This window comes from Vombatus ursinus, unplaced genomic scaffold (assembly GCF_900497805.2).
Source record: "Vombatus ursinus unplaced genomic scaffold, bare-nosed wombat genome assembly UNPS02014778.1, whole genome shotgun sequence".
NCBI classification, from domain to species: Eukaryota; Metazoa; Chordata; class Mammalia; order Diprotodontia; family Vombatidae; genus Vombatus; species Vombatus ursinus.
In genome coordinates, this window is record NW_020954556.1 from 9,680,430 (window position 1) to 9,693,142 (window position 12,713).

General features: G+C 45.2%; 1 protein-coding gene across 13 annotated transcripts in view; it reads left to right on the forward strand.

The window, feature by feature from the left end:
* Positions 1-12,713, forward strand: part of FGFR1 (fibroblast growth factor receptor 1) — a 69,051-nt gene that overhangs the window by 43,798 nt on the left and 12,540 nt on the right. For 5 of the 13 annotated variants that reach the window (XM_027865000.1, XM_027864988.1, XM_027864991.1 and 2 more), the window contains 5 exons: positions 7,142-7,408; positions 8,767-8,856; positions 9,270-9,442; positions 10,737-10,860; positions 11,594-11,784. In XM_027865000.1, the coding sequence (XP_027720801.1) occupies positions 7,142-7,408; positions 8,767-8,856; positions 9,270-9,442; positions 10,737-10,860; positions 11,594-11,784 (845 nt within the window). The remainder of the gene's footprint in view (positions 1-7,141; positions 7,409-8,766; positions 8,857-9,269; positions 9,443-10,736; positions 10,861-11,593; positions 11,785-12,713) is intronic. The other 8 variants (XM_027865001.1, XM_027864990.1, XM_027864993.1 and 5 more) reach the window with 3 other exon arrangements.

Below are 12,713 nucleotides of genomic sequence, written 5' to 3' on the forward strand. Positions count from 1 at the left end.
GTTCACAAACAAAAGTTTGTGAAGAATAGCTTGGACCTGTTGCCTTATTAAAACTTGGACCAGAGTACTGTATGGCTTGGGAAGGTCCTGCCACCAGCAAAATGCCATACCTGTTGGCTTGTTTTAGGTTACAAAGCAGTAGTATGTGGGGGAAATGGGAAGGAGATGGGATTAAAAGTAGCTTAATTTGTATCTAACCAAGAATAGCAATAAATCTTTTCCCTGATTTAGGACAAATTGGGAAAGGAGTCTACCCTAGAAATCTGCTATCTTCACTAGCTATTGAGAATCCCGGAGAAGTGTGTTGCTGTCCTTATTAATCTTCAGCCCACTTAAAAGATGGCCTTTTACCAAATCTTTTACAAAAATAAAAGAGCAGGGAAGTTGGTGGAGGTAAATATGAGAAGGCAATGAAGAAGGTGCCTATTAGAAGATATTGACCATACAGGTATTTATCTTGGTTGTCCCAAGATCTGCTTCTGGACTTAAGTTCTTTAAGGGTTTATTTAGGCTGGTCCCAGCACCTTAGTCGGCCCCTGTGTTCTCTCACCATTGTGTTTTTTTCCTAGTCCTTGAGGAAGCATTGACTTGAGTAGGTGAATGTGAGAGCAATCCGAGCTCTTAACTAAGTACTTAACTAAGTATGGTCAGCCATTTCAGCAAGGCAGACTTTTGAGTCCTTCCTTCCCTTTCTTCTGTTCTTATCCTACTACCCCTATCCCAACCCATGATTACTTTCCATTCCAGCCAAACCAGGCTATACATTATCCCCTGTTCTGACCCTGCCCTAACCTAGCTCCTTGTCTTTGCCTGTAATGTCCCCCATATGTACAGAATGGACTCCTTCCCACCACCATCTCCACTTTTTAAAATCCCTCCTTTCAGGATCCAAATCAAGTACCCTCACCATGAAGACTTCCTTGATCCCTGCCCCCAGCTAAAAATGACCTATTTCTCTTTACATTTATCATAAGACTTTGTACAGACCTACCCCTTCTATTTATTATATTCCTTTTTGTAGCAGTTACATATATATATCCTGACCCTTCCCATCTCTTATTAAATTGTAAACTGCTTAAGGACCTTGAAGTGAAGTGGACCCCATTTCAAATCCTGCCTCAGTTATTTACTAGCTATGTGATCCTGGGAGAATCAACCTTATCTCTCTGCCTCAGTTTCCTTATTTATAAAATTGGGATAATAATAGCACCAACCTCACATAGGCTTGAGGTACAGCTCAAATGAGATAATAGATATATAATGCTTTGTAAACATTAGAGTGTTATATTTGTTAGCTATTACTTCATCTTTATATCCCCCAAATGCCCAAATACAGTGTTTTGTAATAATAAAGGCTTGAATTGACCTTGTGTCCTGAAGTCCACAACTCAAGCGTCTTCTTCTCCTTTTCCTTACAGTAATAATAATGACAGTACTAGTGCAATGGCATCCAGCTCAAATAGAAACAAGGGCCACTAAGCTGTATATAAGGAGCTGCATATTGACGTAGAAAACCACACATTAAAATTATTTATGTTCTATCGCATTTTTATTAATTTTGTTCAATATTTCCCAGTTGTATTATGCATTGCAGATGTTTGATACCTCTGTACTAGAAAATCAAAGAAGCTTAGAGGTTGTTTGTTCCAAACCCATCCCTGAACAGGGATCTCCTTTACAATGTCCTCAATACCTAGACTTCCCCAGGAGATCCTCTGTGATGTCTGTCTACCACAAGAACCCATTTTACTTTCAGGCAGTGCTGATCATTACGATGTTTTTCTTCATATCATATCAGTCCAAAATTTCCCTTCTTATAACTTCCACCCATTGCTCCTAATTCTGCTCTCTGCTCAGTCTTATGACAACCCCTCAAATATCTGAAGGCAGTTTATGATATCCTCTGTCATCTTTTCCAGGCTAAACTTCTCCAGTTCTTTCAATGGATCCTCATATTGCCTTATTTCTTTCTTTTTTTTTCTTTTTTGGCAATTGACTTGCCTAAGGTCACACAGCTAGTAAGTGTCTGAGGCCATATTTGAACTCAGGTCCTCCTGACTCCAGGGCTGGTGCTCTATCTACTGTGCCATCTAGCTGCCCCCCATATGGCCTTATTTCAAGCACTCTCACTATACTGGTTGCCTCCTTTTGAGGCACTATAGCTTGTCAATAATTGTCACTTGATTCTCCTGACATAAGTCATCTCCCAACTAATCAGGCTCTCCCCTCAAAATGGGGCTGGGATTTTGGTTTCAATCGAGGCTGACCTTCAACCTGTCTCTCTTTCACTCAACTTTTCTTAGCTGTAGTAAGCTCAGTTTCACACTGCAACTCATCTCTTGCTAACGCGTGGTTGCTGACATAGAAGGGCAAAGTTGGGTGCCTAGAGGGCCATGGTTGGTGTGGGGGGCAGATGAAAATAAGCTAAGTATCCTTGACTTACCTCCCAGCAGTGCACACTGAGACAAAAAACAGCTGGGCAGTGGTGACTACTGATTTGGGGCCAATGAATCAATAAGCTTGAGATGATGTGTAGTGTCCAGATCAATCCTCCTTAGATAGATGAATAGAAAGATGGACATTTGGTTGAACAAATAGAGCTATTAGCTTTGCAACATTTCTGTGATGCATCTTTATCTCTATTTTACAAAGTGAGAAACCAAGATACAGAAAGATTCATCTACTTACCTTAGATCACAGAGAAAAATGACAAAAATCACTAAAAACTGTCTTCAACCCTAAGTTGTCATTAGTACCACTAAGTTATGCTGTTGTCAGATGTGAAATTCATTCAAAAAAGCATTTATTGGGAAAATTATTAACCATCTACTATATATCTAGCACTGTGCAGGGTGTGAGGAGGTATAAAGAGTAGATATAAAAGAAATAATATGCCCCAATTAATATCTTTTTTTTGGCTAGGCAGTGGAGTTAAGTGACTTGCCCAGAGTCACACAGCTAGTGAGTGTTATGTGTCTGAGGTCGCATTTGAACTCAGGTCCTCCTGACTCCAGGGCCAGTGCTTTATCCACTATGCCACCCAGCTGCCCCTCCTTTTCGAAGCAATACAAATACATTTGATGGTTAAGTAACAGGATAGTCAATAAGCATTTATTAAGCACTTACTGTGTGTCAGACACTGCTAAGTTCTGGGAATACAAATACAAACAGAAAGACAGTTCCTAACCTCAGGAAGCTTATGCTCTAATGAGAGGTTAATACTAGTACCTATAAGGGGAGGGCATGATAGAGAAATTCCAGAGTCGAGAGTGAAGGCAAGAGGAATAAAGACATGACTTGCCTGGTCATTTTCTTTAAAATGGAGGTTCTAGGAAGAACCAGCCAATCAGAAGAAGAAGCTATAGGGGCAGACAGTACTTCCAGTGTGAGAAGTCCAGGAGTAGAGTGAACTTCCAAGGTAGGGAAAGTCCAGAGAATCAGAATTCAGGCACTGGATTTGTACAGAAAAAGCAAAAACAATTCCTGCCCTCAAAAAGCTTGCATTTTAGCGGGAGGGGAAGAGAGAAGACAACATATATGTATGAATCCAAACATACAATGTAAATACAGAGTAGGGGATGAGGAGTGAAGACCAGGAAAGGCTTCCTAGAGGAGGTGGTACTTGAATTGAATCTTCAAGAAAGCTAAAGGGAGGTAGCTAGGTGGTGCAATGGATAAAGCACCGGCCCTGGATTCAGGAGGACCAGAGTTCAAATTATCCTCAGACACTGACTAGCGGTGTGACCCCAGGCAAGTCACTTAACCCTGATTACCTCCAAAAATAAAAAGAAAGAAAGCCAGAGTAGAAATTATTAGGGAGAACATTCCAGTCATGGGAAACAAAGAAATAAAAAATGAAGTATCATATTTAAGGAAGATCAAATAGACCAGTATGGCTAAATCATAATATACATGGAAGCAGTAGAATGAAAGAAAATTAGAAATCAGATTGGGAAGAGCGTTAGATGCTAATCAAAGGACTTTATATTTGAATGTGAAGATAATACCAAACCACTGGAGTTTCATCAAGAGGACATGATATAGCATATGATTAGGTTCCAAAGTGTGCTAGACGGAGGTGGTGTGGTATGGTGGAAAGAATGTTGAACTCTGAGTCAGGAGACCAGAGTTCTGGTCTTGGCCCTGCTACTCAATGTCTGTGACCTTAGTCAAGCCATTTCCATTTTTCCAGGTGTCTGTTTCTTTATCCGTAAAATGAAAGAGGTTGGACCATGTGACAACTTCCAGCTCTTGGATCAGGCTTCGTGGAGCTGGGACTTTAGCTGGGCCGTGTGGGATGGGTCAAAAATCAGATGGGCAGAGAGGAGGGAGGAGACAATAGTAGTAACAAGCATGAGTAATGCAATGGCTCAGTTACTGGACTGGGAATGTGGTGTGTTGTTGGGAAGGGTCAGTGAGAAGACATTTGGCTCGAACGTAGCAAGGGACAGAAAGAATGCTGACTTGGTAAAGTAGATCTAGATTAGGGAGAGCCTTGAGGGCCAGACCAAGGAGTTTTCATTTGACCATTGTATAATCAATGTGTGTTCTTGAGCAAGACAGTAATAAGATAAAAGCACTTTAGGGAGATGAATCTGACTGCAGTATGCAGGGCCAATGGAAGCCGGTAAAACTGAAGGAGGAGTGAGATGGTGAAGGGCCTATACTTGGGAAGAGACAGTGGGAACAGAGAAAAGGAGACAGATTCCAGAAACATTTGGAAGGAAACTGGGCCTGGAGGCCTGTGCATATCGGACAGAGGAGTTTTGTTCGCAGACTGCTCTGGGGACAGGTGGGAAGCATTTTGTCTTCAGTCCAAGTTGTAATGAGGCAAAGACTGTCTCAGCAGGGCCCTGTCTTCTTTCTTTCTTTTTTTCCTCCTGGGGAAAATGCCATTTGCTTTCCTTGGCACCTCTTGTCCTTGGGACCTGTTGAAGTCAAATATGTGATGCCAGAGGCTAAGAATTTGAGTTCGCTGTTTGTCCAAAGGCTGGTAACTTGGTACGGATCAAGAGAGGCAAAATATTTAATCAGTGAGGTCATTGGAGGGAAATGAGACTTGATCAATAAAAGCATTTTTTCCATGAAAGGTGGCTGACCTCTCAATTGCTTCTTTTTGCCTCAAGATGGACAATACCGCAAACTGTTTAAAATGTAAAGAATAGCACCTTTTTAAAACCACAGAAATTTATTTTAAATCATTTATGTGGTCTATTTCACTTTGGTATTTTTCTCAATAGGATTGGTGAAAGTTGGGGGTCATGCTGTCAGATCTGTAGTATAGCTGTCTTTAGGCCAGAGGTTTTCTAACAGATATTTCTTTTGCCCCTCCCCCCTTCAGAAAGAGGTTTAAAACGCATCATTTTCTTGGGGGGTAGAGGAGGAAGGGAATAGGAACATGATTATATAATTGTGATATATGTATGTCTAGCTACTTATATTAACACAAGCTCTCTAAACTACTGCTCCTTATTAAGGGGAGGGGGTCTGTTTTAAATGAGCAATGCCAAATGTGAACATTTCAGTTTTGTACAAACTCTAGCACAGTATGTGGTGGTGGAAAAAACACTAGATATGATAGGCAGAAGACTCAGTTTTTAATAATGGATCTGACACCTTTGGAAGAATTACTTGGTTTTTCTCTTCTGTAAAATAGAGGGGTGGGGAAGACATTAGGTAGTGGACTTGATCCCCAAGGTCTCTTTTCAACCAAAAAAAACAATAGTCTTTACACTTTTAGAAGTGTTCCTTGCCCCCTTGTTGAAGGAGAAAGGTATTGGGTTCTCAGTGTTCAGTGGCTTAGCCTGAACTCAGAGCATGGTGTGAAGAGTTGGGGTCCGCTGGGATCTGTCCCTGACTGTCCACAAATGTCATAGCTATGGAGAGAGAGTTGTGACACGTGCTACAGTAGAAACCCTCCAGAAGCAGGTTTCTTCAACTTCCATGTGAATTGGGACGAATAGTATACTGAGTTCAAAACTTAGAGTGGGGTGGTAGACAGGAGGATGAGGGATCTGTGCTTACAGCATTGGTGGAAGGGAAATCAGCACTTCATTTCCACATTGAAGAAAGGGGGTCAGGGGGCATCAGAGAAATGTCAGACGCATCCCTTTCTTGGTATGTCTATACATCTGTATGTAGTGAAGGGCAGGAGCTGCTAGTTGTTAGAGGAAGGTTGTAGGAACTCATGAGGGGGCCTTCTTGAACCTCCACTGCCAGGACCAGCCCTTTGAGCAATCAGCTCTGTTCTGTTGCCTTCGAGGAGAGGAGGCTCTGTGGGGTGTGTGTATGTGGGGGTGGGATGGTGTAGCTTCAGAGAGGAAGCCTGAATGATAGGATGAGGAGAAAGGACCTTTGTGTACAACAGCCTCATGCTGCCAGGGCAAGTGTGGGGCTTTGTGGCAGCTGCTCGCCTCTGTTTCTAATATTGTAGAACGCTAGGAATCCTTGGGCCCCGACACCTGTTAGCTGGAGGTTCTCCTAAGCTGACCTCTCCCTGGGCTGTCACTCTCACGTAAGTGAGTGCCTTCTTGTGCCAGATCCCGCACTCTATGAATTATTTAAGCATTCTCCCAGGACCCCCCTCCCCGTAACAAGCTGTCTTCTTCAGATTTGGGGGGGGGGCAATGCTTTTCTTTGGAGCAAAGTGTGTTCGGCTGCCGTGAGGGAATGGGACAAGAACAAGGTAGCGCTGGAAAGGGAATTGGGGCTGGCCTCCAAGAAGTGACTGCTCTTGGCAGCCAGCCAGCCAGTAAGTGTGGGGAGACAAGATACCCTGACTGCAGAGGGATGTTGGGGCGGGCGGGAGGAAGGGCCTGGAATAGCTAACCTTTTCCCTTAGGATTGAGGGAAATGAAACGTGAAATGAAATGCTTAATGCTGCTGCAGCTGCTTTCTAACTTTTGCTTTTTTCTTCCTGTATTCTATGAGAGAGTTGGTTGGGAAAGAGGTGAAGGGGATTCTAGGCCAGTCCCCACAGTCAGCAGCCACCCTTCTGATTTTATGGTCCCTGAGCTAGCGATGCTTTGGATGCCATGGCTCATACTCAGCTAGTGTAATGCCCTTTGTCTCTTCCCCCCTTCCCTGTCTCTCCCTCCTCTTCTCCATCCCTCCTGCCTCTGCGGGTGGCGCGTGGCCCCAGCCCTGCCCTGGGGAGCCCCCGTGGAAGTGGAGTCCTCTCTGGCGCACCCTGGTGACCTGTTGCAGCTTCGCTGTCGGCTAAGGGAGGATGTTCAAAGCATCAACTGGCTGCGGGACGGGGTGCAGCTGGTGGAGAGCAACCGCACCCGCATCACGGGGGAGGAGGTAGAGGTGCGGGATGCCGTCCCCTCGGATTCCGGGCTCTACGCCTGTGTGACCAACAGCCCCTCAGGCAGCGACATCACCTACTTCTCCGTCAATGTCTCAGGTTGGTAGCATCGCACCTCCCCACCTCTCTGGTAGCCTCATGGGGAGGTGATGCTCCCCTACTCTTTCATGGTTTCCCGCGCCCCTCCCCACTCTGCTTCAGAGCCGCTGCCCACTAACCTCTGCTGCCCGCCTGCCCACCGCCTGGCTTAGCTCTCAGGTGATGAGAGCCCTAGGGAGAAGACCCAGGGGCCTCAAGATCTCCTCTCTCTCCCCTAGAGCATTAGCATACTGCTCCTACATAGTGAGCATCTCCCTGTCACAGCATGCCCAGACCTCCAGGACCTGCTCACTGGACAGCTGATGTCCTTCAGCCTTGGTACACATAGTACAATCACTGCATCTCACTGGAGCTGTATGAGTGACAAGTGCAGAGGAACCTGGCCACATGCACTGAGAATACCTGTGACCATTTTCCTCCTGAGTTATCGTGGGCAACTGGAGGGCTCTGTGGCATTGGTTCTGCCATTGCAGAGGTGCACGAGCGGGATTTTCACCTAAGCAGGGCTCTAGGGGCATGATGAGGACTCTGTGAAGCGTTCATGAATCTCAAGAATGTAGGCTCGCAGCAGGCATCATTGAAAACATGCTCCTACCTAGGGATACGCTGTCCTAATGTCATCATCTCCTCTCAGAAGCACTAGGAGGGGTTGGGAAAGAATCCGACATAAACTTAGATGGTAATTGACAAATGAAACCGACCACCTGGGTGGGGCTGGAAGGTCTCTTCCTGCCCCGGATGAGCTTGTTGGAAAGTGGTACTGTCAGAGGCATTGGTATGAAGCAGGTTTTTTTTGTATTAACAAAAGGCGGGTCAGAAAGCCCTAATTGTGGCTCCAGGGAAGGGTACTACTTACTTACTTACTGTGTTGTCACGGTGGTCTTAGTATAAGCAATCCCAAAAGGGATTCAGGCTCTCTGGCAGCCGCTGCTATGTCCCAGATCATCAGGGATACCTGTGGTCCCTGGAGCTAAGATTGGGGAGGAGGAGAGAGGTTGACATACATCACCATGTTCATTAAAAGGCAGTAGCTGTAGCCTATGTAACTGATGATGGTGAGATTTTCTGGACGGATTTAGGTTGGAGGCAGGGACAGGGCATGGGATGAATTTGAGTGAGGGGGTGAGAGTGGGCGTGTGAACTTCTGGTAACTATTAAACAGTTGCTATTACATTACATTGGAAGTTAGTTCTTGAGGGTAAGTGGCTTTAGGGGGTCATCTATATTTATGTCAAACAGGGAGGCTACTCCCTAGACAGCTGTGGAGTCATTATTAGTACTGGTATGGTTTAGAGAACCTGGGACATACCCTTCTTCCTTGGAAATAACTCCAAATGCTTCTTCCTCTTCCTTCACAGATGCTCTGCCTTCCTCAGAAGATGATGATGATGATGATGACTCCTCATCAGAGGAGAAAGAGTCAGATAACACTAAGCCAAACCGTACGCGTGAGACACTGTTTCCTACCTTATTGTGGAAATTGGAGGCTTGGGGCAAGTCTGGGTGTGGAGAGGGGAAGGGTTAGAGAGTTGTACCTTCAGATTGGGGGTCTGCATAGCCTCTGTGGAAAGGCTGGAGGGTACTAGGTGCCCCAAAATGCACAGTTAGTTATCTAGACACATGGCAGGTAAGGGTGGTGGGCTTTGATGGTACATGGCTGTAAAATAATTCCATGAATGATCCATCTGGGAATAGTTCACATGGGGCTAAGTGGGCAGTGCCAGTCACTTTTCCCAGATAGTATGCCTGGTATCAGGGTCATTCCTGGGAGATGTGTCACACAGCACTGACCCAATACTTCTGCTTGCTGGTCTGGCTGATTTCCCTTCTACTTCTCTTGATTCACCCTTGGCATTGGCAGCCGTGGCTCCATACTGGACATCACCAGAAAAGATGGAAAAGAAATTGCATGCGGTACCAGCAGCTAAAACAGTGAAGTTCAAATGCCCTTCAAATGGCACCCCTAACCCCACTCTGCGTTGGCTGAAGAATGGCAAAGAATTCAAACCTGACCACCGGATTGGGGGCTACAAGGTGTGGCTATGTGTGGGGTTGTTGGGAAAATGAATAGGGGACAAGAGCTGAAAGGGGGACTGCTGAGAGCAGCCAACGAGCCTTTATTAAGGGCCTACTATGTGCCAGGCACTATGCTAAGTGCTGGGGATACAAAGAAAGGCAAAAGACAATCCTTGCTTTCAAAGCGTAAAGAGCTCAGTAACAGAGGAGACAACATGAAAACAACTATGTACAGACAAGATAGATGCAGGATAAGTTGGAAATAATCACAAAGGGAAGGCACTAACATTAAGAGAGATCGTAAGAGAAAGGCTTTTTGTAAAAGGTGAGGTTTTAGCTGGGACTTGAAGGAAGCCAGGAAAGCTGGGAAATGGAGATAAAGGAGGGAACTGTAGAGAGGGGGGACCATCTTTTGCAAGGAATAGTAGGAAACTCAGAGTCACTGAATCCCAGGGTCTACGGAAGGTAGTAAGATGTAAGACAATTGGAAAGACAGGAATGGACCAGGTGAGGAAGGGCTGTTCAAGCCAGACAGAGGATTTCATATTTGATTCTTGAGGTGAGAGGGAAGCACTGTCGTTTAGAGAATGGAATGGGGGGGGGAGGGGAGGGGCAGGGGAACATAGTCAGACCTGCACTTTAGGAAGATCATTTTAACAGCTGAGTGGAGTGGAGAGGGAGGGAGACCAACCAGAAGCCTATTGCAACAGTCTAGGCATGAAGTGATGGGGACCAGCACCTGGCTGGTGACACTTCCAGAGGAGAGAAGGGATCACACAGGAGAGATTAGAAGTGGAGGCACTAGCTCTTTACAGATGCAGCATGGGGTTCCTACCTGCCTTCCAGTAAGGCTCTTCCTGAGGGTAGGAAACGCTAACTGGAGCATTTCACTCCTCTCACTGTTGCTTAAGGTGTATAGAACCCAGAAAACAGTACCCCATTTCAACAAAAACCTTTGTGTCAGGACACAGGAAACATTTGTGCCCCTAAGACAAGAGTGATTGTTTCTTTGTAGTGGATAGAGAGCTGGACTTGGAGTCAGGGAGACTAGCCATATGGCCTGGGGCAAGCCACTTAATCTGTTTGCCTCAGTTTCCTCATCTGTAAAATAGGGATAATGATAGCACCTACCTCCTAGGGTTGTTGTGAGAAATCAAGTTAAATAACATGTAAATCACTTTGCAAACCTTGAAGAACCATATAAATTATTATTATTTTTTTCCCTGGGTTGGAGGGATGAAACTCTTAATGTAGTGGTTGGTTTCATGCTCTGCGTCTAGCCTCTCAGCAGTTCACTCTTACATCCTTTCAGGTCCGCTATGCCACCTGGAGCATCATAATGGACTCAGTGGTGCCATCTGATAAAGGCAACTACACTTGCATCGTAGAGAATGAATATGGCAGCATTAACCACACTTACCAGCTGGATGTTGTGGGTAAGAAGAATAACAAGAATGAGGGACAGGGTTGTGAACTAGACCCTTTGAGGAAAGGGCCAAGGATTCAGGAGCTTGAGGGGGAAAGAAGGCTGGAGGTAGAAGGGGTGATTTCCATGTTTATCAAGGCTTTTTGCAAGTGACCTGAGGGCAGAGATTGTATCTTATTCATCTTCCAGGCTCTCCCAGGGTCTAGCAGAGTCTCCTACCCATAGCAGGTTCTCTATGACTAGTTAGTGGTGGTAGTCAGCTGTTATTTCTCACTTCCACTGAAGATGGTAAAGGAAGTAAAAGGGATGTAGACATAGGAAATAGATATGTACAGGAAACAATGTGGGATATGGGCTTGGGATGTGAGTCATGAATGGGTTAAGATACTTCCTTCTGAGGGTTTTCTTGATATCAAATTTCCAAAAATGAAACGTCTAACAAGCAGGTTTTTAAAAGTTTAGGAGTCTTAGAAACTGTGGTTTTTCTGAGTTAACTGAGTCTTTTTTCTGAGGGCTAGTGGGAGTGAGACCTTTTCTGACTCCTGAATCCTTGAATTAGGAGGCTGTGAAAAGGCTCTCTCTATTCGTTGCTTTTAAGTTACCCTCTGGGAGTCTGGTAGAGATCAGTGAGTGAGTCAGGAACGGTGTCAAGGCTACAATTCTTTTTGCTTTCTTGTGAGACTTGAATTGCTTTGAGATATGACTAGTGTTTCCCTGCCCCTCTTTCCCCTTCCTCTCTGTAGAGCGGTCACCGCACCGGCCCATCCTGCAGGCTGGATTGCCTGCCAATAAAACGGTGGCTTTGGGCAGCAACGTGGAGTTTATGTGCAAGGTGTACAGTGACCCCCAGCCTCACATCCAGTGGCTAAAGCACATCGAAGTGAATGGGAGTAAGATTGGTCCAGACAACCTGCCATATGTGCAAATTCTAAAGGTAAAACTGGTCCCAGGACTTGGAACCACTCTTCATGGGCATTATGGTCTAGGAAGGAGTCAAATCCCCTTACTGTGCTTGAGGCCAGGTTCCTTTCCCTCTAAGGACCGTCAATCCTATTTTGGGGATAAAATCCTCTTCCCAGGAATTTGCAGTAGGGGAAGTGGGGGAGGGGTAGGACTAAAAGTGGGAAGTGGGCTAGGGAGAGTAACTTTTCTGTGGCTTGAGAGCCAGTCACTCACAAGGCATTTTGGTTCCATCTTTAGACTGGGCCTCTCCATGACCTTTCCCTATTCTCCCCTCCATACTGAAGTTACTTTCTGGGAGTTAGGGTTGGAGCAAGGGTGCAGTCAGATAGAGTATCTACTTCAGGCTAGCAAAATATTACGTACAAATTCTCAATCATGGAAATGCTCTCTCTTCCCTTTGCACCTAAGTACTGGTTTCCCTAGTCCCTATCACATCCCCTTTCCCATCTCCGCTTCCTCCCCCAACCAGATGCCCTTCACCCCTAAAAATCTGCTTCTCCATTAATCTTAGGGAGGAGATTGCCCAAGCTTCCATAATGGATATTGCAATAGGAAGCCACCAGAAGTCAAAAGCATTCATATTATTGTCCTTGAGCTACATGTACCTCATCCTTCTACAGCCCATCTTCCTAGGCTTAAGCCTGACCTTGCCATTGGTTCTGAAACTGGTCCTGCATTATAAGTGGGACTATGGATGTGCACTTAAGCCATCCATCTCTTTCTGCTGTCCCCTATCTAGTCCCAGAATTTACATAATACTTATAGACATGTATACACACATATGTGTATACATCTATATCTATACATACGTATGTATGCGTGTATGTATGTACGTAATAGGCAGCTAGATGGCAAAGTGGATAGAGTGTCAGGCCTAGAGTCAGGAAGACTCATTTTCCT